The 26,712-nt window shown below is 38.8% G+C and overlaps 1 protein-coding gene across 8 annotated transcripts in view; it reads left to right on the top strand.

The window, feature by feature from the left end:
- CLIC5 (chloride intracellular channel 5) overlaps nucleotides 1-26,712 on the top strand; it is a 225,341-nt gene that overhangs the window by 40,651 nt on the left and 157,978 nt on the right. For 4 of the 8 annotated variants that reach the window (XR_009211322.1, XM_058432386.1, XM_058432388.1 and 1 more), the window contains exon 2: nucleotides 9,596-10,186. The exons of 3 other annotated variants lie outside the window; for them this stretch is intronic. Coding sequence is in view for 4 of the 5 variants with exons in the window: in XM_058432386.1 (XP_058288369.1) it covers nucleotides 9,641-10,186 (546 nt within the window). In the remaining variant the exon portion in view is untranslated. Of the gene's footprint in view, nucleotides 1-2,946; nucleotides 2,992-9,595; nucleotides 10,187-26,712 lie in introns of those variants that run through there. One more of the 8 variants, XM_058432387.1, reaches the window with a different exon arrangement.

Here is a 26,712-nt window from a genome sequence, read left to right as displayed (position 1 = left end):
GCCCCCCTTTTTTGGCCAGTTTCTTCTTTTGGAACAAGAGTATTTACCCAATGCCTATACCCCCATTGTATCTTGCAAGTAACTAACTTGTTTTTTATTTTACAGGTTCATAGGTGGAAGGGACTAGCCTTGTCTCAGATGAGACTTTGGACATTGGGCTTTTGAGTTAGTGCTGGAATGAGTTAAAACTTTGGGCAATTGTTAGGAAGGCATGATTGTATTTTGAAATATTACAAGGATATGAGATTTCAAAGGAGCCAGGGACTGAATTATATGGTTTGGATCTGTGTCCCTGCCCAAATCTCATGTCTAATTGTAATCCCCAGTGTTGGTGATGGGGCCTGGTGGAAGATGATTGGCTCATGGGGCCAGATTTCCCATTTAGTGCTGTTCTGGTGATAGTTAGTGAGTTCTCATAAGGTCTGGTCATTTAAAAATGTCTGGCAGCTCCGCTACTCTCTCTTTTGGTACTTTTCCTGCCATGTAAGACGCCTGCTCCTGCTTTGCCTTCTGGCATGAGTAAAAGCTTCCTGAGGCCTCCCCAGAAGCAGATGCTGCTATGCTTCCCATACAGCCTGCAGAACTGTGAGCCAATTATACCTCTTTTCTTTCTAAATTACCTGGTGTCAGATATTTCTTTACAGCAGTGTGAGAACAGACTAATACAGGGGGTTTATGTGAACATTCTTGTACAAATCTTTTTGTGAACATGTGTTTTCATCTTTCTTTGATAAATATCTAGGAGAAGAACTGCTAGATCACGGGGTAAGTGTATGTTAATTTTACAAAAAAACAAAATCTGATAGATCTTTTCTCCAAGTAGTCATATTGTCTTACATTCCTACCAACAGTTTATGAGAATTCAGGCACTCAGACATCCTCATCAATATCTGATGTTGTCATTCTTTAATTTTAGCCATATTAGTGGGTGTGTAGTGGGATCTCATTGTAGTTTTAATTCATATTTTGCTTTTGCTGTGTTACATGTGAGTTAACACCTACCACGTGCAAAATGTTATGCAAAATGTACCAGGACTTTCCTAGTCAGACTGTGGTCCATGAATCAGTCATATTAGTATCCTCTGGGAGCTGGATATGCCAAGAAATGCAGAGTTCCCACCCCATCCCAGACCTGCTGAATCAAAAATCTGCATTTCAACAAGAACCCCAGATGATTCTTATGAATATTTAAAGTAAGAAATTCTGTATTGGAAATATAAAGGTAAATAAGATGTGGTTATTGACCTGAAAAAATGGGGCAAGATAGAAAAGGTGGTAAGCAGGGACCAGATATAAGTGGAGCAAAGTTATTATAATAAATATGATGCCTGAGCCAACAGACATGAAAACAAAATCTGAAAGGAGATGGAGAGAACAGATGGGGCTTCATGGGGAAGACATCTCTTATGTGGGTCATGAGCAGTAGATGGGGAGGAAAAAGGAAGAAAGATATGTATTCTTAGCTGTACTGTGAAAAGCTTAGTCTGATAAAATGCAAGAATTGGATTGGGGAGGGGTAAAAGAGAAAGATAAGTTTTTGGATTAGAGTGACAATTCAAATAAGAGAAATTGAAAGTGAAGTGACTGCAAGATCCCTAATCTTGTACACTGTACACTGTAGACAGATATGTTCATTTATTCAAGGAGGCTTCTTAGTTTTTGGTTGGGACTTCAGGATATGGAAGTAATAGGGCAGAAACAGTGTGCTACGATTATTAACAATGACAGAGTAGATTTTCCTTATCAATAATAAACTGAGAACAACAAGATATAGTCAAGACACCAAAGGTGCAACAAATACTAGTAGGGAAATTGATTCCAAATATAATTTCACGTGTATATATACAGATATGTATACACACACACACACACACAAAAGGGAACAATTCTGATTTTGGTGTGGATTATCTGGAATTTAGAGATATGCCACTACTTATTTTCTGTTTAGTTTGAATGTTAAGGATGATAGGAGGTAAGACTTGAGTTAAAGTTTTATGGATACTTTATTACTTAGGTAGAATCAGGGCAGGAATAAAACACATTTAGTTTAGTCTGTAGATTGACTCTAGAAAAATAAACATTAAAAAGAAAAAAATAATAATCATGAAGAAGACTTGAGAAGACCTGCAAAACACTTTTGTAATTGGCATTGTTTAAAAATGCTTATCTTGTTCTTGTTTGTCTAGCAAGTCTCAGAAGACACCATTAGAATTTAATAATCATTTCCTCCAGGAAACTGAGTTATTATAGTGTGAAAACGTGGGTTTTGGATTCAAATACTCTTGGATTCAGGTCTGGCTTCTCTGCTTATTGTCTGCCTGATCTTGGACAAATCTATTTACCCAAAACTGAATTTCCTCAGGTGTACAATAGAAAAATGAATTGCCTTATTGAGTAGTCGTGAAGATTGAATGTTCTTCACAAGCTCCTAAGAGTTGTTATCACCTCACACCGGCTAGAATGGCTATCATCAAAAAGAGGAAAGATAACAAGTGTTGGTGAGGATGAGGAGAAAAGGGGATGCTTGCCCACCGTTGGTGGGAATGTCAATTAGTACAGCCATATTGAGAACAGTATGGAGGTTCCTAAAAATATTAAAAATAGAACTACCATAAGGTCCAGTAATTCCTCTACTGGCTATATATCTAAAGGATATAAAATCACTATGTCAAAAATATATCTGCATTCTCATGCTTATTGCAGCATTATTCACAATACCTAAGATATGGAATTAACCTGTGTCCAACAACAGATGAATGGATAAAGAAAATGTGACATATATACACAATGGAATTATATCTGGCCTTTTTTGGTATGAACATGGCTTACTGCAGCCTCGACCTCCTGGACTCAAGCAATCCTCCCTCCTCAGCCTCCCAAGTAGCTGGGACCATAGGCATGCACTGCCATGTCCAGTTAATTTTTATTTTTTAATCTTTGCAGAGATGGGATCTTGCCCTGTTGCCCAGGATGGCCTTCAACTGAGCTCAGGTAATCCTCCTGCCTTAGACTCCCAAAGTGTTGGGATCACAGGCATGAGCCACCATGCCAAGCCCTGTTTAGCCTTTAAAAAGAAGGAAATCCTGTCATTTGCAACCACATGGATGAAACTGGAGGACATTATGTTAAATGAAATAAGCCAGGCGCAGAAAAACAAATACTACCACATGATCTCACTTATATGTGGAGCGTAAAACAGTGAAACTCATAGAAACTGAGAGTAACATGGTGGTGGCCAGAGGTTGGCGGGTTAGTGGATTGGGGAGATGTTGGTCAAAGATACAAAATTTCAGTTAGACAGGAGGGATGATTTTCAAGAGACATATTGTACCCATCTAGTACTACAATACATGTGTTAAAATACCTTAGACAAATTAAATTCAGTAGAGCTTAATTGCTCAAAGAAGATGTGTGAATCAGGCAGCATTCCCAACCAGAATAGGTTCAGAGCAACTTCGCGCTGCCATGTGGTTGGAGAGGATTTACGGACAGAAAAAAGAAAGTGACCTCCAGAAAATGGAGGTGAGGTATCTAAACAGCTGGATTGATAACAACTTGTTGTTTGCCTTATTTGATCTCAGTTTGAAGAGTTGCCCATCTTTGGCCAAAACTTGGTGATTGTTACAAGAGTCGGTTACAGTCTGTTTACACACCACATTAGGTTGCATTTCACTATGTACAGAGAAACCTTTAGGCTGAACCTAAAACACGTAGAAGGCAGCTTTAGGTTAAACTTAATTTAATGTATTGTATATTTGAAAATTGCTAAAAGAATAGATTTTAAGTGTTCTCATTGCACAGGCACAAAATAAGTATGTGAGTTAATACGTATGTTAAGTGGCTTGATTTGACCATTCCACAGTGTATACACATATTAAGGCGTCATGTTATGCATCATAAATATATACAATTTTTACTTGTCAATCTAAACATTTTTAAAAAATTAAATGTGGGTTGTTAAATGAACTGTAAAAAAATAAGTAAAAGGCGAATTGAGCTCCAAACTAAAGTAACACATAGATCAAATATTTTTAACATAAGTTTAGAATTTGAGGCATTTTATCTTCAAAGCAAAATAATTGGGAAATGGGGAAAAAAAACCCATCAAGTTGACGAATCTATGAACTAGCTCTGACCTAGACCTAAAGAAACTCAGCTCTGGAGGCGGCGCTGGGGTCGGAGCCGAAAGCAGGCAACAGTGCCACCTGGTGGATTATACATGCAGAAAAACATTGAGAGTTTTCAAATCCTGAAGGTGATTTCACACTTGATCCCTTCTTGGATATTTCAAGTTTTTACCTTTGATATAAAACGTGTTCATTTTTATTGTATTATCTGCCATCAGCTTCAATTATAGACATCTGGTATTTTTCTAACTCTACAGACCTACTTTTTTATGGAGCATATATTTTATTTTTTGTTGTCATTTTTAAGTAATGGAAGAAAATTTTAGTGCTAAAAGTGCAGTGTCAGCTGTTAGGGGACATGCACCCTAATCTTAATATTACAAACAGCAGAAAGCAGCCTGGCTTACTGCATTCCTGTGCAAATCACGAAAAATACTGTCTGTTAATGTCTTTCGAAGGTGGCAATTACTGCAAAATGTAATCATCAAGATTTAGAGTAACTATCAGCATTGTTAAAAGAAAATACGTCCCAAAATGTATAATAGTAAATGGAATACAAAGCAGAACTAAGTTCCATTAATATGCTCACATGTTGAAATTACTCATGTTACCTGTACGTTATTTTTTCCCCTCCAGAATCTTCATTGTGAGCTCATAAGAAAGTTGATGTGGCTTAGTTGTGGGAGAAGGGGAGGAAACAGTCACTCAACACACCTGTGTAATCTGCCAGACTTCAAGCTTTTACATATTGTATTTCATTTAATCTTTCTACCCACAGGAAAGAAAAGGATTTGTGTCACCCGATAGAATATTCTACCCCTCCCACATGGGCATGCGAGGTGTGAGTGTCTAGGCAGGGAAAATGGAGTGAATCACAGTGATAGTTAACATTTCTGAGAGTTCATGGACCCTCCTGAAATCATCTGGCCACAAACATTTTTGCATAGGGTTCTAGAATGTTCCTCAACCTCCTGAAGCATGTTACCTCCATTTTTACAAATAAGAAAATGAAGACTGGGAAAATTTACATGATTGTGCCCAAGGTCACCTGCATAAGCAAGTGATAGAGGCAGCATTTACACTGAGATCTCTTTGACACCAAAGTTTTTCTTACTCCATGTTGCATTTTGCTAAAACAATATGCAGTTCATTCTCCCTTCATCTTCATGACTTCTGTTAAACAATAAATAGTTTCACTAAAACCTTGCTGATTGCTTTTTCCAGTGCCATAATTCTGTAATTTGTCTTCTTTGTCCCCTACTTCTATCCACTCCCTACCCAAATGTAAACCAACACCAAAATAGAATTTAAATATGCATATATCAATTGAGTATAATATCTATTAATAGGGAAATTTAAAGGAAAATCAGACAAAATCTTAAGGCACCATGCAAAACGTTAAGTGAACCCTTCCCTGCTGCAAGCATTAATTACCCTTTGTGCTTTGTAGAGTCACCATATCACAGCCTGGGAAGTGCATAGAGACAAGAATGAGAGAAGATGTTCCTATTTATTACCTGATTTGTTGGGACAATCACTTGTTCAAACAAAATCCTCTGCCTTTTAAAAAGTCATTTGGCTCAACAATAAAGAAAGATATCTTTGAATCTTCTAAATCAACAAATGAGATTAGCTAGTATTTGAGTATTTACCATTTGAAAATATTTGCTGGTCTTGTATAAATGCTTAAATTTAATGTATACACATTATATAATGTTTTCTTTTTAAAAAAAGAATGTGAAGATGTACGTGATTTCAATTTTGAAAATATAGATACTTATGGATAGAAAAGGAGTTAGAGAATGTTAACATAATTATCTTTGGGTAGTGGAAATGCAGACTATTTTTCTTATCTTTCTGTATAGTAAACATAAACTATCTTCATAATCAGAAAGAAATCTTCTTGATATAAAATACATACATCTTTGACACTACACAGGAATCCAAGAAATTCAAAATGACAGCTGTGTATATATTTCAAGCTAAGTGTGTGTTTTTTGTGGAGTACTATAAAACTGAAGTATGAAGGGACAGATAATTTGAGGCACGTGTCCCCATACCAGTGAAATTATAGGAGTCAAGTGGTATTTCTAAAGCCTGCAGCACTTTCTTTATCTTTCCTGGATGGTTCAGAGTAACAATTTTTATAATGTATACTATATTGAAAAGTATATATTATACAGAGTGTCACACACACACACACACACACACACACACACACACACAAAGAGAGAGAGAGCAAGAGAGAGACTAGGCTGATAGAGATTGCTTTGGTTTTATAATATAGGACCAAACTTCCCAGATGTCTTTGGAGAAGAAAATCCCCAAATGATAAAATCCCAAAACCCTTCAAATCACAAAATAAAACTGTCAAAGATAGAGAAACCTAATTAAAAAGAACCTGGGGTGAGAAAGCCCAATGGACTCAAATTGGCCAAAACAGAAAGCACGTTTCCTTTAGGCAGAATGATAGTGATGACAAATATGCAGCCCATTTATTCTTTGTTAGTTATTTAGTACACTTAGCATTAACACCAGTTCCTTCAAAACTCATCAAAATGTAGCATTGTCTTTATCTGCAACACCCTGACTCAGAAGATGCCCAATCTCTCTTTCCCTCTTTGAAGTTGGCTATCTGGGCTCCTCAGTATTTGGGTATCAGGTTATCAGCAGGCTCATCTGCTTTGAGTTGTTTCTCTTCTATACAGGAGGTTCTAGAGAAGTGATAGAGAGCTACTAAAGTGGTCAGACAAGGAGGATTTGGTCATGATGGAGTCAGCAGAGAGGGGATGAAAAGGGAGGAAACTAGACCCACCCTGAATAAGGAAGGACAGGGGCCAGGTGAAGGTCATTCGTGAGAGTCAGGTGCTGGGGTTGGGTCCCAGCCTAAGTAAGATGACAGTGCCAGGGCAAAGCAGTAGGGGCAGGGAGAGGATGAAGCAGGGGAAGCCCTGCCTCAAAGCTTGAGGGCATTTAGTTCATCCTATCATATTGTTTTGGTGTAATGGTGGTGTTTGGGTCCTCAATTTCTTTATTAAGTTTATTTAAATAAACTTATCAAGCAAGAGCATTTCAGTGAAGAAGATTCCATCTGTCTCAGTTTTGCAATATTTAATGTCCCCTTTTGTGTTTTCCTTCCTCATCTCCTTTAAGTAATAAAACAACATAGATGACTTTTATCCAAGCTCCTCTAGGACCTCTTCCAGATTGTGTAACCTAAAATAGACAGCACTGAGGTGAGCCAACCAATGTAATGATGAGGCAAAATATGGATAACTATGTTCAATTTGAAGAGCAAGAAAGTATGGTGAAATTTGGGGGTCATATGCAAGTAAGCATTTATGAAGAGATGTCTATGGTGAGCTAGAATGGCAGAGTCAGCATTGTGAAGAATAAAATTCAGAAGATTGTTAGATGGGATAAGAGAGGGACCTAATTTGAAATATCTGTTTGATCTTGGGCCCTAAGCTTAGACAACCTCAGCCCTGCCTCACTGGGTCATTGTGGTGAGGACTTGACAACATGCTGTATCCATATGCACATGCTGTATACTATTCTTTGTAATAATGCAGAATGAAACAGAATCCAGTGTTAGATTATGAGCTACACACTGCATTAGTAGTAAAAGCATGAGTTGCATTGTCGAAAGGAGTAGTGTCACCCCCAAAGGGGTGAAAATTGGTTCTTGAGAAGCAAAAAGAAAAAAAAGTTACTCTTTTAATGTACAAAACGCAGATGTATATACAATATGCAAACAGATATGTAGTATATCTGCAGCATTTTTATTTCATAGAGAAAATATCTGAAAAGGCTTCTTTGGGAGCAGGGAAGGGACAGTGTGTGATCATGAAAAAAAGATTGGAAAATACTGAGTTAAGGAAGAGATTTAGTAGCAGAAAGATCACTGAGCTGGAGATTCAAAAACCACAGCTAAAGTCAGCTCCGCCATTAAGTTTTTGTGTAAACTTGGACCATTCACTTCCACTTTCTAGGTTTAAATTTTTTTCAAATGTAAAATAAAATGTTTGAATGATCTCTTAGGTTTTCCCCAGCTCTAAAACTAGGAGGAAGATTTGAACTGGGATCCATTCAGTTAAAAACACCTGATTATAGAACCTATCGAAATGTGTAAGGTATTTGGACCCATTGAATGTCACTTTTCAATAAGATAAATGTCCAGTGTCAATAGCCTTTGAAGTCTCTAACCTCTTTTTCCTTACCCAGTCTTTAAGCTAGAATTCTAGAAATGCTGCTCTAATTCTCAGTAGAAGATTCCTGGATACAATATTGAAGTCTAAGAGTACAATGAAGTTTTGCCAAGAAGATGCCCATCAAATGTTCTGAAGCTTGTCAACTAGAGTTGCATTGCTTCACAGTTTTCACATGATTTCCAGACATTAACGTCCCTTTACAACCTAGCTGAGTTGTCACTTCAAGGAGAAAGACGTATGTGGTGTGGTGAAGGGAAGCAGGAATTAGCAGGATAGAGTACCACATATATATAAAAAAAAAATGGGGGGCTGGGCACACATATTCACAGCATCTGTGGATGGCGTAGACTGAACAGCCTTGTGCATACAATTTTTTATTGCTTATCCAGACCTGGGATTATTGCACTAAGAAAACCTTAAATAGTTTTTCCTTGGTTTTATTTTTCTCTTCTGGGCCCTCCAACTATGTGTAAAAGCCCCTTTGAAGACAGAGAATGTGTCTTCTAACGCTTTTGTTGTGCTCAATTCAGCATCCTGTATATGATAGGATTTTAGTGAATGTTTGTTGATGGTGATGATCATGCAGATTTGAGAGGGAAAAATAAAAATTAAAGCCATAAGTCTTTGAGTCCCTAATTTTGGGTGGTCTATACTGATGCGTCTATAGGCCAGAGCATTTATCTTCTTTTCCTTCTGCTGTTTAGTCACCTAGTGGTGTTTCCAGATAAGAAATGTAAATGGAATTCATTACCTAACCAGGGCATGTAATTCATTTATCATAGGGTATCAATAGGCAAATAATTGCTCTATGTGATAAATTCAGCAGTAAATAGATGACAGGCCATTGTGAAGAATTGTAGCTCTCCACTGAATTGCAGGGGTTCTTGAATGTTGTCAACATTTGGAGGCAGTTGGAGGAGGGAGCTCTATTGATGAAAAATGGCTACATATTCAAAATTTCAGTGTATACCGGGAAGATAATTCAATTCAATCTCTGGCTTACCCAAAGAATCTTGGAGTTACTGCTGATGAGGAAATCCCCAGGGTCTAATAAAAATATCTTTAGGAGTGAAGGAGTTAACTGAGTGTATAAGCTTTATCTTCTGTCCAATGGACTTGTGGTTTGCTTATTAAAGTCTCCAGTAAATGATTGTTAGAGACCTGTCATTGATAGAAGTTGCTAGTTGCTGCCTTTTAAGAGCCCGTTGATTCCTCTGCAAGGTGGTGCAGCATCCTCTGTCCCTTCATTCATTTCAGATCTACTCAGGTCTGCCTGTAAAAGGATCTCTCGGATCAATAAGCATGAATGACGAAGACTACAGCACCATCTATGACACAATCCAAAATGAGAGGACATATGAGGTTCCAGACCAGCCAGAAGAAAATGAAAGTCCCCATTACGATGATGTCCATGAGTACTTAAGGCCAGAAAATGATTTATATGTCACTCAGCTGAATACCTATGAGTATGATTTTGTGTCAGTCTATACCATTAAGGGTGAAGAGACCAGCTTGGTCTCTGCCCAGTCAGAAGACAGAGGCTACCTCCTGCCTGATGAGATATACGCTGAGCTCCAGGAGGCTCATCCAGGTGAGCCCCAGGAGGACAGGGGCATCTCAATGGAAGGGTTATATTCAACAACCCAGGACCAGCAACTCTGTCCAGAGGAGCTCCAGGAGAATGGGAGTGTGATGAAAGAAGACCTGCCTTCTCCTTCAAGCTTCACCATTCGGCACAGTAAGACCTTCTCTACCAACAAGTATTCCTCCACCTGCTATTCTGATGCTGAAGGTTTGGAAGAAAAGGAAGGAGCTCACATGAACCCTGAGATTTACCTCTTTGTGAAGGTAAGGTCTGCCTCTGACAGGCACACCCTGTGCATGCAGATATTGTGACTGGTGTTTTATTTTGCTCAGAATGACCAGGGAAAGATTCATAATGCCATGGTCCTTGGATCTCAATACATATTCAAGAGTCAGAGGGACTAAATCAGTCATTAGCGTGTACTCAGCTCTTGTCGAAATTGGAGGAATTGAAAGGTGCATTTAAAGCATGTGTTTAATCACTGACTTTTACATACCATGGGCAAAGCATTTTTCAAAAGGGTTCACATGAGTGAGCCAAAATTGCTGCCCAAATCCTTGCTGTTGTGACTGACATTAAGTACATTTTTCTGTCTGGTTAAATTTCCTTTGTCAACATGTTTAAAAGTGAAACCAAAGCTTGTGAAAGAAAGACCTTCTTGTGCTTCTAAGATCACAGATTTTTCAGATAGGTGGTCAATAAAGGCTATCTCTGTCACTAGCTTGCCCCTTTGGCACCAATATAACTAAAAATCTGATGAAGTCAAATGATTTCAGTAGTAGTAAAACACTAACTACCAGTGTTAATGTTTAATGCTTATAATATCTAAACAGAACCTTGGTGATCTTTGTATTAGACAATAAAGTAATAAAGTTATGGTTATAAATACTATCAAAATGTAAAGTGTTTCAGACCTAAACAAATAATCTTTATTAATCAAGATGGCAGGCCCTTTTTCCCCAACATCTCCCCCAGAATATTCATATTTATGTGATTTTTAGAAATGTTTTCACATTTATTAGTATAAATATATTAGTAAATGCTGCTCTTTCTTGCGAATAAAAATGATTATAAACCTACAAAAACCATAGTCCATACTAATTTCTCTCTTCCCCAGTTCCCAGTAACATTTCTGATGAAACACACTGTACTAATTTTGCCCTTTGTTGTCTTCTAATTTGTTATTTTATCTAATTGTTTTATGTGTAAATCATGGATCACTTATGCTACTACAAGGCATTTTTAAAAATAATCTAGTATAGTGCTTGGTTCACACATACATAACAGACACACATTGCCTTGTACTCTGCTGAGCATTTGGGGGGAAAGGGCTGTGCAAGACAAGGCCCTTGCTCTTAAGTAATGAATAATATGGTGACAGAGACAGACTTGCACTCAATGTATTCTAATACAATATAGTAAGAGATGAAACAGAGGAGTGAGTGGAGTGTGTGGGTGTTCAGAGAAGGAGTGCTAAGATGTGTACTGAGTTTGGAGCAGCTCCACGGAGAAGGTGATGTTAGAACAGGTGCATTCACGCAGTTTTCTGACCTCCATATCCACATCATCACTGTCACATCACACTGTGCAAACAAACTTTTTTTTTTTTTTTTTTTGAGACGGAGTCTCACTCTGTCACTCAGGCTGGAGTGCAATGGCATGATCTCAGCTCACTGCAACTTCCACCTCCCAGGTTCAAATGATTCTCCTGCTTCAGCCTCCTGAGTAGCTGGGATTACAGGCGTGTGCCACCTGGTCTGGCTAATTTTTGAATTTTCAGTAGAGATGGGGTTTCACCATGTTGGCCAGGCTGGTCTCGAACTCCTAACCTCAAGTGATCCACCCGCCTCAACCTCCCAAAGTGCTGGGATTACAGATGTGAGCCATGGCTCCTGGCCACAGACTTTTTTAAAGTGAGGACTAGATGTATTTTTTTTTCTCATGGCAGAAGCATCCATGCAACCTGTGACAGGAAAAGTGGGTCATCACCATGATCATCATCATTGTCATCATCATCATGGACCCATCTGACATTATTTCTAAATTTGGCTAAGTGTTTATCTCACTAGAAATTAGCCTATGGCTGGTATTGAGCAAAAACAGAAGTAGTAGGAAAAAGAAGTGTTGGTACTTCCTGGCAGTACCAGCAACAGGGAAAGTTGATTGACTATAACATGTAATTCCTACATTACTTAAAATTTCCTAAAGCAAATATTAGATTTAACTCTTTAAGTTTACATTCTTTTTAGCATAACTATGTGAACCAAAAGGCCATAGAGTGTCCCACTGACCTTGGCTTCTATGCATAAACTCCTTTTTAAGGATATTCAGTAATAAAAAGAGCGGCAGTTACAATCCCTGCTTCCCGGCTCCACACTCGGCCTTATCTTCACTGAAGTTCCTTATTCAATGTTGAATGGAAGTAGAGTATATAAAATCGAGTAAAACAGGGCCTTGTCTGCTTGAGTGAAACTGTAGGGTATGAGTGTGACCTCTCAGGCCTTTTCCTCTTCCCTGCTCTGTGGAAGGGATGTTGGTCCCTCGCACTGGAGGGAGCTTTGTGGCTCACCGTCTTCCTAGCAGGGCTTATGGCTTTTCATTTCTGGGTGTTCTTCTCCTGGGCTGTTTTAGTGTGGACCACTGGGCTGCATTTCTACTTGTATGCATTTGTGTATGTTTCCACCTGTTCTAGACATGTTGGTGAGAATGTCATGCAGGTTTGTAAGTATATGTTTAACCAACATTTTATTGAGGCTTAATAATTTCAGAGTGTTGACCAACTATTTAATTAAGTAACATGTGTTATTCATTTATTCATTCAACAGATCTTGTGCCAGGTGCTGGGTTTACACCAATAAAGAAAAAAAAAGTCTCGTCTCCCATGCACTTTTTTTTTTTTTTTTTTTTTTTTGAGACGGAGTTTCACTCTGCCACCCAGGCTGGAGTGCAGCTCACTGCAACCTCTGCCTCCTGAGTAGCTTAGATTACAGGCGTGCGCCACCATGCCCAGGTAATTTTTGTATTTTTAGTAGAGATGGGTTTTCACTATGTTGTTCAGGATGGTCTCGATCTCTTAACTTCAGTGATCCACCCGCCTCAGCCTCCCAAAGTGCTGGGATTACAGGCATGAGTCCCACCGTGCCCAGCCATGTCTCCCAGGCACTTTCCATGGTAGTGGGAGAGACAACTGATAAACAAATAAATATAAAATAGGGCTAATGGTGAAAGTGCTGTAAAACAGGATATGGGTGTATTAATTTCTTATTTCTGCTCTAACAAATTACCTAAAACTTAGTGGATTAAAACAATACAAATATTCTCTTACAGTTCTGGGGTCAGAAGTCTGAAATGAGTCTTATGGGGCTAAACTCAAGGTGTCAGCAGAGCTGTGTTCCTTCTGGAGGCTCTGGGGAGAATTTCTTTCTTTCTCTTTTCCATCTTCTAGAAGCAGATCTCACTCCTCGCTCATGGCCCACATCACATCACCTCTTCTCTCCCGGTTTCCATCACCCCATTGCCTTCTTCCGACTCCTCTTGCATTTCTCTTGTAAGGAACTTTGCGATTAGATTAGACCTACACGGATAATCCAGGATAATCTCCTCATTTAAAAATTCTTAGTTGAATCACATTTGCAAGTCCGTTTGTCACATAAAGTAATCTGCAGCTTCTGGGAATTCGGAGATGGCCATATCTGGCGGATGGGGTGTGACGGTGAGTAGGCGCGAGGCGGTAGTGTGGCTGCAGTGGGTGAGCCAGGGAGGCAAGGTGGGAGGAGATGAGGCTGGAGAGATGCAGAGGCACAGACCATGATCACAGCAGCCCTTAGGGGCCACTGGGGGAACCTCGCTCTGAGTGATAGGGGGAGGCATTGGGCGATTTTGGAAGGAACAGTATGGCCACCTTTTTATAACAGGCTGTAGCTGGGAAGGGTAGACACAGTTAACAGGGAAAAACAGTGAGAGGCAACTGACAAACTTCAGGCAAGAGACGAGCGTGCATTACTGTGACAGCAGTGGAGCATTGGGATTGTTTTGAAGGGAAAGCCCAAGCATTTTGCTGAAGATTTGATGTGGGTGAAAAGAAAAATAAAGAGCCATGGTTGACTCTGGAGATTTTAGTGAGCTATGGACCCCTTCTCAGAAAATGTGTGACTGAGAAAGCTGATATTCGCTAATGTGTCTGTCTGTATGTATGCATGTATGTTAAAGAGAGAGGAAGGGTGGTGAGAGAGATGGAGAGAGAGAAAAGCATTCTAGTATTTTGTTTCATGCCAATGAAGAAAGTATTCTGATAATGGTTATTGCAAAAGAAAATGGTACAAATAAACACCATTTGTCCTATACATAATTTATGTCATTTATTATGGAAGCAGAATACATCTTAGAGCAGGTTTTTGTTTTTGTTTTTGTCTTGAGACAGGGTCTCACTCTGTTGCCCAAGCTGGAGGGCAATGGTGCTAACACAGCTCACTGCAGCCTCAATCTCCTGGGCTCAAGCCATTCTCCCGCCTCAGCCTCTAGAATAGCTGGGACCACAGGCATGCACCACCATACCAAGCTAATTAAATTTTTTGTTTGTTTGTTTGTAGAGACAGGGTCTTGCCATGTTGCCAGGGCTGTTCTTAAACTCCTGGGCTCAAGTGATTCTCCCACCTCAGCCTCCCAAAATGCTGGGATTACAAGCAGAAGCCACTGTGCCCAGCCCCTAGAGCAGGTTTTGAAGTCTGGTTGCATGGATTTGAAACCTAGTTTAGCAGATTAATTTCTGTTAAATTACTGAGCTTTTCTCAGCCTCAATTTCATCATTGATAAAATGGACATTATGATACCTTCCTCACAAGGTTATTATAAAGATTAAATAAGATAATGCTTATAAGTTGCTTAGTATAATATCTGACATATGGTAAATGTCAATATATAGGAGCCTAAATTATTACTTATTGTGATAAATTGGAACCATTCAGGAAATAACGTTTTATTTTAAGCATAGTACTTTGCAGCAAGCATTCAGTAAATATCCTACTGGGTTTTTCAAACACGAGCAATACAATATTGTGGAAAGAGCAGTAGTCAGGGAATTCTAACACAACTTTGTCAATACTTTTGTATAAAATGTCCCTGGACCCAAGTTTCTTCATCCTTGAAAGGCAATCTTTCCTAGCCCTTACAGTCTTAGATTCCAAGGTGTATGGCCCCAGCTCCTGGTCAGTGTGTACATGTATATATCGCACCACCTATTATCCACTCTAAGATACTGCTCAACACTGACTATGGTTTCTAGATTTGGCTGTGGTTTGAAAAGTTGACATAAGAACGACACTCCTGTCCACACTCAGCTCATGTGAAGCCTGTCCCTTGGAAAGTGTCTGCAGCTTCAGAGCCTATCTCTGATAGAACACTTATAGGGCCCTCATGCGGGGATGTACAGGTTGTGCACTGAACAAGTTTAGGGGGCACTATTCACAGAAAATGTAAATGTCCTGTTGAATTCAGGCAACAGAACAACTCTGGTTAATATTTTTTAGACTCATAGCCCGTAATTATTCTAAAGGAATTATTCACTATAATTTGGCTCAGCATAGTAAATTGTCATAATTACTACTATTGCCATAGCAGAGGTGCCTGATGTGGTTATAGGGGTCATGGTATTCAAAATGGGGCATTCAACATAATCCATGTGGTATGAGAATACTATAATTAGAATGAAAAATAATAAGCAACATTTCTATTGAACTTTTATCTAACCATCTTAAATGTTAATATTTTATATATTTTATAATGAGCACAGTGTACTCTTACAGTAGTCTATATATATATATATGATTTGCAAGTGAGTAAATGTACATATATTGTGGGCAAATGTTTTATATTGATAGGGATATGCAATTTTAAAAAACATTACTGATTTGTAGGCTTTCCTTCCTTTTCTGCTATGATCTGTGGGCCTGGACCTCTTTCCTTGGCCAAGAGCTGATGAGAACAGATCCCCTTACTTCCTAGGTTCTTCCTGGATGTTTTCATAAGCAACACATTTAGTCCATTTGCCTTGGAGGCAAACAAAGCTTTATCATTGCAGGTGAGAAACTTCTAAAATCCCCTTGAGGAAATGAGATAAAAGAAGCTGGATTGGGATGTTGAGATGTGGCTCAAAGGACGTCCCAGGCAGTGGGCTCAGCAGAAGCAAAGTCAGCTGACCCTCACATGTGTATGGTGAGGTCCATTTGGTTGAGTGGGTCAGAAGGCCCACATAGGTGAAGAGCAGATGATGAAATTGAATAACTAAGAGTGCTGCCTTTCACTGCAAACTAAGGGGTTTGGATCTTATCCTGAGAGCAACCAAGAGTAATAGAATGTTCTGAGGAGGATACCATGAGCAAAACAATGTTTAGGATAGCAAGCAAATTAAAAAGAATTTCCACCTACCAGCTAGAACAGAACCAAACAGACATCATGCTTTGTTTCAAAGATTAGTTCAAGTATTTAGATATAAATACATCATGTGTCATTAACACTGTATCTTTTCAACTGATCATCTGGATGTGTCCAAATATTTAAATCTGTGGCTTCATATAAACTAATTTTGGTGGAAAAAGCTAGCTGGTGTGATGGTGATTTATATATTATCTATCTGTGTATCCAGCTACTTTATATTTTGTGAGGGTAAGGGGGAGATATATGGATTCAGCACAAGGTTTTGATTGTTATTTTAGTATAGTTTCCAGTTTAAAAAGTGTATTTGCATGGGGTGAGATAGCCTGGCTGGACTTCGAGTGCTGGGAACACAATCAAGGCCCAGTTTTATTCCAAATTATGTTCTAGGTGCCCATATGAACTGGTTTGCTTTGTGAATCAATGCCATTAATCAAAGAGTTGCAGAATCTTAGCACTGTGCCAAGAATGTGAAAAGTCAGAGGAGTGAACCAACCTTCCTAAGGCTGCCTGCAAATCACTGGCAAGCTAGCACATTGGGCTGTCCATCCAGGGGATTTTTCTTTATATCAGCATTCCTAGCTTGGGAATATGTTCATATGTTCATGAATATGCTTCATAAGGTTGAGGAACATTCTAGAACCCTATGCGAAAATATTTGTGCCAGATGATTTCAGGAGGGTCCTTGAACTCTGAGAAATGTTAACTATCACTGTGATGCATTCCACTTTCCCTGCCTGGGTACTCACACTTTGTGTGCCCATGTGGGAGGGGTAGAATATGCTATGGGGTAACACAAATCCTTTTCTTTCCTGTGGAGTCATCCACTTGCTCTAAGCCTTTTAGCACCTTGAGGAACCATGGGAAGAAACCTTCATTAAAGAATAATAAAGAAGCATCACCAAATAATCATGTGAGAGTTATGTTAACTCTGAAAATGAAAGTGATGTGATACGCTGAAATACATATCCCCAAATTAGGGCCCATATTTTTTTCTAAAGAAAGTTTTGCAATTTTTCCCCCAAGAGAGTACAAACTCAATGTCAATGCATCCACTACTAATCCCATCATCCTGGACAGCATCACCAACTGTACAAATTAAAACTTCTGAATAACTTGGATTTCTGTTTCTCCTTTACTTTCAATAGTGCAATCGATTTCACCTCTGAAAATATTCTCTCCTCTTCATCTTGGCCACTACTGATCAGTGTCATCTTGACCACAGCTGTTTAACTGGTCAATCTGCCTCTACAGTCATCCATCTCCCAAGGACCCCCCCCACCTAGCCACAAGAATGATCCACATGTGTTTCTTTTTTTTTTTTTCTTCTTTTAAGTTCAGGGGTACATTAGCAGATTTGTTATATAGGTAAATTTGTGTTATGGGGATTTTTTGTACAGATTATTTCATCCCTCAGGTATTAAGCCTAGTCCCATTAGTTATTTTCCCTGATCCTCTCCCTTCTCCCACCCTCTACCCTCCAATAGGCCCCAGTGTGTGTTGTTCCCCTCTGTTTGTCTGTGTGTTCTCATCATTTAGCTCCCACTTATGAGTGAGAACATGCGGTGTTTGGTTTTCTGTTCCTGCATTAGTTTGCTAAGGATAATCGCCTCTAGCTCTACCCATGTTCCTGCAAAGAACATGATCTCATTCTTTTATGGTTGCGTAGTATTCCTTGGTATATATGTACCACATTTTCTTTATCCAGTCTACCACTGTTATGCATTCAGGTTGATTCCATGTCTTTGCTATTGTGAACAGTGCTGCAAAGAACATACGCATCCATGTGTCTTTATGATAGAACAATTTATATTCCTTTGGGTATATACCCAGTAATGAGATTGCTGGGTAGTAGGGTAGTTCTGTTTTTAGGTCTCTGAGAAATCGCCGCACTGCTTTCCACAATGGTTGAACTAACTTACACTCTGATCAACAGTGTATAAGTGATCATTATTCTCTGCAACTTTGCCAGCACCTGTTATTTCTTGGCTTTTTAGTAATAGCCATTGTGCCTGGTATGAGATAGTATTTCATTATGATTTTGACTTGTATTTCTCTAATAATTAGTGATAAGCTTTTTTTCATATGGTTGTTGGCCCCAGGTATGTCTTCTTTTGAAAAGTGTCTGTTCATGTCCTTTGCCCACTTTTTAATGGGATTGTTTTTTAAATTTGTTAAATTTATAAGAAAAAAATTTAAGTTCCTTTTAGATGCTGGATATTAGATCTTTGTCAGATACATAGTTTGCAAATTTTTTCTCCTGTTCTGTAGGTTGTTTACACTGTTGATAGTTTCTTTTGCTGTTCAGAAGCTCTTGAGTTTAATTAGATCCCATTTCTCAAGTTTTGCTTTTGTTTCAACTGATTTTGGCATCTTTGTCATGAAATCTTTGCCTGTTTCTATGCCCAGAATGGTATTGATTAGATTGTCTTCCAAGATTTTTATAGTTCTGGGCTTTACATTTAAATCTTTAATCTATCTTGAGTTGATTTTTGTATATGAAATAAAGAAGGGGTCCAGTTTCAATCTTCTGCATATGGCTAGACAGTTATCCCAGCACAATTTATTGAATAGGGAGTCGTTTCCCCATTGCTTGTTTTTGTCAGCTTTGTCGAAGATCTGATGGTTATAGGTGTGCAGCCATATTTTGGGGCTGTCTATTCTGTTCCATTGGTCAATGTGTCTGTTTTTGTACCAATACCATGCTATTTGGGTTACTGTAGCCTTGTGTATAGTTTGAAGTTGGGTAGCATGATGCCTCCAGCTTTGTTCTTTTTGCTTAGGGTTGCCTTGGCTATTTGGGTTCTTTTTTGGCTCCATATGAATTTTTAAATAGTTCTTTTTTTTTAGTTCTATGTAGAATGTCATTGGTAGTTTGATAGGAATAGCATTGAATCTATAAATTGCTTTGGGCAGTATGGCCATTTTAATGATATTGATTCTTCCTGTACACAAGCATGGAATGTTTTTCCATTTGTTTGTGTCCTTTCTGATTTCTTTGAGTAGTGTTTTATAATTCTCATTGTAGAGATTTTTCACCTCTCAGGTTAGCTGTATTCCTAGGTGTTTTATTCTTTTGTGGCAATCATAAATGGGATTGCATTGCTGATTTGGCTCTCAGCTTGATTGTTGTCGGTGTATAGGAATACTTGTGATTTTTGTACATTGATTTTATATCCTGAAACTTCACTGAAGTTGCTTACTAGCTTAAGGAGCTTTCAGGCCAAGACTATGGGGTTTTCTAGATATAAAATCATGTAATCTGCAAACAGGGATAGTTTGACTTCCTCTATACCTATTTGGATGTCTTTTATTTCTTTCTCTTACCTGATTGTTCTGGCCAGAACTTCCAATACTATGTTGAATAGGAGTGGTGACAGAGGGCCTTCTTGTCTCGTGCTGGTTTTCAAAAGGTATAGTTCCAGTTTTTGTTCATTCAGTATGGTGTTGGATCTTGGCTTGTCACAGATGGCTCTTATTATTTTGAGGCATGTTCCTTTGATACCTAGTTTATTGAGAGTTTTTAACACGAAGGGATGTTGAATTTTATCAGAAAGCCTTTTCTGCATCTATCGAGATAATCATTTTTTTTGTCTTTAGTTCTATGTATGTGATGAGTCACATTTATTGATTTGCATATGTTGAACCAACCTTGCATCCCAGGGATAAATCCTACTTGATCATGGTGGATAAGCTTTTTGATGTGCTGCTGAATTCAGTTTGCCAGCATTTTGTTGAAGATTTTTGCATTGATGTTCATCACATCGGCCTGAAGTTTTCTTTTTTTGTTGTATCTCTGCCAGGTTTTGCTATTAGGGTGATGTTGGCCTCATAGAATGAGTTAGGGAGGAGTCCCTCCTCTTCAATTTTTTGGAATAGTTTGAGTAGGAATGCTACCAGCTCTTCTTTGTACATCTGGTAGGATTCAGCTGTGAATCTGTCTGGTCATGGGCTTTTTTTCTTTTTTTTTTTTTGGCAGGCTATTTATTACCGATTCAATTTCGGAACTCATTATTGGTCTGTTCAGGGATTCGGTTTCTTCCTGGTTCAGTCTTGGGAGGGTGTATGTGTCCAGGAATTTATCAATTTTCTTCAAGATTTTCTCATTTATGTGCATAGAGGTGTTCCTCATATTCTCTGATAGTTATTTGTATTCCTGTGGAGTCAGTGATAATATCCCTTTTGTTGTTTCTAATTGTGTTTATTTGGATCTTCTCTCTTTCACATGTGCTTCTTTAGAGCACATCAGACCATGCCATTCCTTTGCTTCTAGTTATGCAGTAGCTTCCTATTGCTCCAGGAAAAAAGCTAGGATGGAGGGAATGCATAAAAGTTTTTCATGATACTCAGGCTTTTAGCTAAGACTTCATTTCTTGCCACTCCTCATTCAGCCTGTGTCTTAAAAACGTTCACTAGCCTGTACTTCCCTGCACACTTCATGGTTCTGGGCCTTTGCTCAAGCTGCCCTCTTTCAATGCTTTTCCTTCCTGTCCTTTCAAATGCAGCCTAGAAGTCACCTCTTCAGGAGGGCTTTCCTTGTCCCTCCCAAAAAGGCTGGGCTGTGTCGGCTCTGCGCTCCTTCATTGTTCTTACCTTAATGTATTAGTTTGCCAGGACTTCTGCAATAAAGTATCCCAAACTGGGTGGCTTAAACAATAGAACTTTACTTTCTCACAATACTGGAGGCTAGAAGAGCAAGATCAAGTTGTTGGCAGAGTTGGTTTCTTCTGAGTCATCTCTCTATGGCTCGTAGATCACCATCTTCTCTCTGTGTCTTCACATGGTCTTCCCCCGTACATGTCTGTGTCCTAATCTTCTGTTCTTATAAGAACACCAGTCATTTTGGATTAGGGCTCACCCTAATGACTTCATTTTAACTTAATCACCTCTTTAAAGACCCTATCTCCAAATGCAGCCACATTGTGAGGGTTTAGGATTTTAACACACAAACTTGGGGGGTATGTATACAATTCAGTCCATAACATTTGATGCTATGATTACTTGTTTGTCTTTTTATCTCCCTAGCTGTGAACTCCTGAAGGAAGATCTGCCTCCATTCTCATATACTTGGTCCACTGCATACTTAAAATAATGGTTGAATGAAGGAAGGAGGGAGGAAATAAGTTACCCCCAGGAATCTCCAGGGTAATGAGGGAGGAGGAAGCCTTGGGCTAGTGACTGGCAGCAGTAGTAAGAGTGGTAGTCCAAGCCCTCTGTATCAGCTTTGTAGGGTTGCTGTAACAAATTACTGCAAACATGGTGGTTTAAAACAACAGAAACTTATTCTCTTACAGTTATTGAGGCCAGAGTCTAAAGATAGGGTATTGTCAGGGCCACACTCCCTCCAAAGGCTCTAGGGGAGAGTTCTTTCTTGTACTTTTTAGCTTCTGTTGACTTCTGGCAATCTTTGGCTTGTGGTTGCATCACGCCAATCTCTGCCTCCTTCATCACATGGCCTTCTCCCTGGTGTTCCTGTATCTGTTTCCCCTTATCTTCTCTGATAAACACTTGGGATCGGATATAGGGCCACCTTAACTCAGGATGATTTCATCTCAAGATCCTTAGCTTAAATTATATCTACGAATACCCTTTTTCCAAATAAGGTCACATTTTCAGGTTCCAGGTGGACATAACTTTTTTAAGGCCACGCTTCAACCCACTACCCTTCTGAAGGAAGAATGAGTTGGATTGAATGGGAACCCCCAGACATGGGCAGCCAGTTCCAGAATCCATATTTCCCCCTTGATGCAAGGGGCTCTGTAAGAATTTAGTGGACTGTTTGTATCTTCATCTGTTTAGTTCTCAGGCACTCATTAGAATGCCTGGCACATTCCTAGCATCATTCTGAAGTTGGACAGAAAGCCAATACTCTGAGTGCTTGTTTGATCTTTTGAGCTCTAAAGGGACATTGGAATCAGAGGACTTGAGGATTTGCACAGCAATTGGGGTTAGACACTGCAAGGAGCAGCCTGTGGAAGCCATGTGGCTAGAGCTAATTCAATGCATCCTTGTTCCTGGGCCTGCCTTTGTATTTCTGCATTAATATGATTTACTGAACACTGTTTTGTCAACAGACAGAAGCCAAACTAGACGTGGTGATCAGGAGAAAAGGTGCGGTGTCAACCCTGCAGCAGAGAATATCAGCTGGCCAGGATGTGGCTTCCAATCAGAATATCAAGGGGGAGATAGTGTTAGACTAGTCAGTGGGGGTCGTTTTTTGAACTCCCATTTTTTTAAAGGGCAATTTACCAGACTATCAGCTCCTTGAGGAAGGAATCTTGTTTCTTATCTCTGTAGCTCCATGTCCTGTGGGGCACTGAGCTTCTTGTAGTGGGGGCTCGGTAAATATTGGTCAAAGTGAACTAAACAGTTACCCCTGAGACCCTCAGCTAGCCTTCATTCACCCAGTGGAGTAAAGACCATCCCTTGGAACGAAATTGCAAATTGGATACACAATTCCCCTGCTGTAAACCTTCCCTATTGCCAACATGATCAAGTTCATCTTTGAGCATCCCATTACAAAGCCTTTGCATGTTCTGCCCCTAACAACCTAATGGCTTCTCTAATTCCATCTCCCACCATGCTCTGCCTCACTCACTGTGTCCCAGGAGTACTGAGCTCTCCACAAATAAGATGCTGTTCTACTCCATCCAGCTTTGCCCATGCTGATACTCTGCCTACAACACCTTCTCCTCTCCTTCATCTGGTCAAATCCTCATCTTTCTGGACTCACATTCCCTGGGAAGCTGATCTGAACCTTCAGATCATTCTAAGTATTATCCCTCAGTGCCTGCCTTCATTTTAGCACCTCTTACCTCATTTTACAATTATCTGGTTAAGTATGTATCTCCCCCAGTCTGTTACAAGACTGAAAGCTCCACAAGGAAAGCACTTTCCAGCTACATCTTATTTACCCATGTACCCCCCACAGTTAGCACAAAGTCTGGTCCATAGTCAGGGCTCATAAATATGTGTTGATTTAAACCAAATTGGTTATGGGTGGGGATAGTTCAGTTTGCTTTTGGAAGGAAAGCTTCTTGGTGTGTTCTGGGAAATTTGGTCAGTATTCAAGCAAAGATCCTTGAGTACCTGAAGCTATTGATATTTGACTTTAGGATAGAGTGGGGTGGATGGCAAGTCCTGGTGACAAACCAGCTAGTCAGGGAGAAAACAGAGACGGAAAATTCACACTCTTAGGCATCCTGTGATATTGTAAATGGGAAAAAGGGGAAATAGTGAGTGAAAAATAGAGGTGCTCCCACATAGAAACAGGATTTTGACTCAAGTCCTGTTGAGCAGCAGCAGGTTTTGGAACCCAGCTGACATTGCCCCCCACCCGCCCCCCTTTGAATAGGTTGATTATTTGCCTGGTTCTAAGTTTGAAAAGTACAAAAGATAGAGTTGCTCCCCAACCATACTCCTTCAGACACCTCATTTCCATTTTCAGAGGCAGTCCCTTCTACGCATTTCATTAATATGCCCCTTGAGACATTTTATGTGCATTCCAGCAAATACGTGTACAAGTTCATGTATTTGGAATTCTCTCCTTTTTTTCATTTTATTTGACACAAATGCGTTATACCATATGCCCTAGTACGTACCTTGTTTTATGGGGCCAACTGTATTGGGATATAATTTACATACATTAAAAGTCTGCAATTTTAAATGTGCATTTGAGGGAGTTTTGACAAATATATACAGTCATCTAACCACCACCATAATCATGATGTGGCACATTCCCATCACCTCAAAAGGCTCTGTCTTACCTCCTTTGCTGTGAGTCCCCTCCCAGACACCTCCTGCCTCCTAGAGGATCTTTCTATTACGATAGTTTTCTCTTTTAAAACATATTGTATAAATAGACTTAAACTCTGGGTAATCTTTTGTGTGTGGTTTCTTTCATAATGCTTTTGAACTCATCCATGTTGGTACGTAAATCAGCAGTTGGTCCCTTTTTATTACTGAGTTGTATTCCACTGTGTGAATATATTGTGCTACAATTTTTTATGCATTCAGCAGTTGAGGGCACTTGGATTCTTTTCCAGTTTTTACCTATTAATAATGAGGCTGCTATAAACATTTATGTATAAGCTTTTGTGTTGATTATGTTTTGTATTTCATTTGGGTCAATATTTAGAAGTGGAATTATTTAGATATATGGTTAGTGAATGTTTAACCTTTTTTTAAAAAAAAAACCTTGCAAATTGTTTTCAAAGTGGCTGTCAAAATTTGTATGAGATTTCTAGCTACTGCCTTTCCAACATTCATCATTGCCAGTTTTTTAAGTTTGAAGCATACTGTTAAATATATCATGGTATTTCACTAAATTGTAGCTTTAATTTTTATTTTTCTAGTGACTAATTAGGCTGAGCATCTTTTCATGTCCTTATTAGTCATCCTTCTGTCTTCTTCGGTGAAGCACCTATTCAAATATTTTGCTTATTAGCATTTGATCTTATTATTAAATTTTAAAATCTCTTTATATAGTCAAGAAAATTTCTTTATACGTGTTTTGCAAATAGTTTATAAGTATGGCCTGCCTTTTCATTTTCATGACAGTGTCTTTTGAAGAGCAGATGTTTTTTGTTTTGGTGAAGCACATTTATCAATTGTTTAATGCTATGGTTTGTGTTTTTTGTGTGCTATCTAGGAAATGTTTGTCTAACCCAAGGTCACAAAGATTTTTTGTTTTCTTCCAGAACTTTTATAGCTCTGGTTCTATCATCCACTTCAAGTTTATTTTGTATATGGTACAACATACGGATTTATTTTCTTCCATTTCCTCCCTCCCTTCTTCCCTCCTTTCCTTCCCTTTAATGTCAAATACATCAATTAATTTTTAAATGTTAAACCAATCTTGCATTTCTGGGCTAAACTCCACTTAGTAAAGATTTATTATTATTTTATAGACTTCTAAATTTGACTTGCTACAATTTTGTTGTTGAATTTACCACAATGTTGTTGATATGTAGAATGTTGTAGATATGTTTCTAGATTTGATTTGCTACAATTTTGTTAAATATTTTTGCATATTCATGAGAAATATTCGGTGTAGTTTTATTTTAGTTTATTTGTCTGGATTTAATATTAGAATAATGCTCACCTAGAATGAGTTGGGAATGTGTTTCCTCTCCTATTTTCTGAAAGAGTTTTTGTGGAAGTGATACTATTTCTTCCCTAATAGTTTGGTAGAATTTACTAGTAAAACTATCTTTACTAGAGATTTATTGGTGGGAAGGTTTTTCCCCTTGCAAATTCAGTGAATTTAACAGATATAGGGATATTCAGGTTATTGCTTTCTTTGTCACTGAGTTTGATAATTTGTTTCCTTCAAATTATTTGCTGTTTAAACTGTTGAATTTATTGTCAATTCTCTCTTCATATTTTCTTCTACCTTCTTAAACATATGATGTATGTTTATATAGCAGTTTTAATGTCCTTATATACTAATTTTGATCATTTTAACCATATATGGGTTTATATTTATTGATCGATATTTTTCACGCTTGGTTATGAGTTGCATTTTCTTAGTTATTTGCATACACTAGTAATATATTTTGGCTGCCAGACATACTGAATTTTCTGTTGTTGTATACTGGATTTTGCTGTATTCCTTTAAAAAGTGTCAGGCCTCATTCTGGGATGTAGTTAAGTGACGTAGAATGAATTTAATACTTTTGAGGCTTCCTTTAAGCTTTGTAGGAGTGAGTCCAGAAACGCCCTAGTCTACAGCTCATGTGGCTTCGTTACCGAAGCAGTGGCCTGCCGAGGACTCTGCCCAATGTCCTGTGTACTAGGAGGTCTTTCCACTCTTCCTACTGGGAACACAAATTATTACCAGCCCTGTGTAAGATCCTGGGATTGTTTCTTTTGTGCATCTCTAGTTCTTTTCCCATACTTGATAGTTTTCTCACATGCACATGTAGATCAGGACTTGGTCAAAGATTCAAGGGGACCCCTCTGCAGATCTCAAGAGTGCTCTCTCAGCTCTCTCTCTGTGTTAGGAAATGCATCTCCTCTGGTATTTAGATCTGTAAATCTTATTTGCCTTGACCTTCGAAAACTCCAAACCCCATTGTCTGCTCAACTCAGAGATTGCTAGGCTGTGTTTCAGTCCCGTTTATCCTGTTCCTAATGTCTGAAAACCATCATTTCATATACTTTGTATGCCGGTACCGTTGTATTTGTTAAGGGTAGATCTGGTTTCTTTTACTCTGTCAGGCCAGAAGTGGAGGTTGTTGCAATTGACTCTAAGATCTCCATTTATCTTGAGTTGCTTCTCTGTTCTCCTGGAATATTGCCCTTTTGGGTTCAAGAATGAGTTGGAGTTTGGCATGTAGTGATAAAGTTCAACTGGACT

The sequence above is a fragment of the Hylobates moloch genome, unplaced genomic scaffold (assembly GCF_009828535.3).
Source record: "Hylobates moloch isolate HMO894 unplaced genomic scaffold, HMol_V3 SCAFFOLD_20, whole genome shotgun sequence".
In the NCBI taxonomy this organism is placed as follows: Eukaryota; Metazoa; Chordata; class Mammalia; order Primates; family Hylobatidae; genus Hylobates; species Hylobates moloch.
Note: the sequence above shows the minus strand (reverse complement) of the source record. Positions and strands in the feature narration are given on the sequence as shown.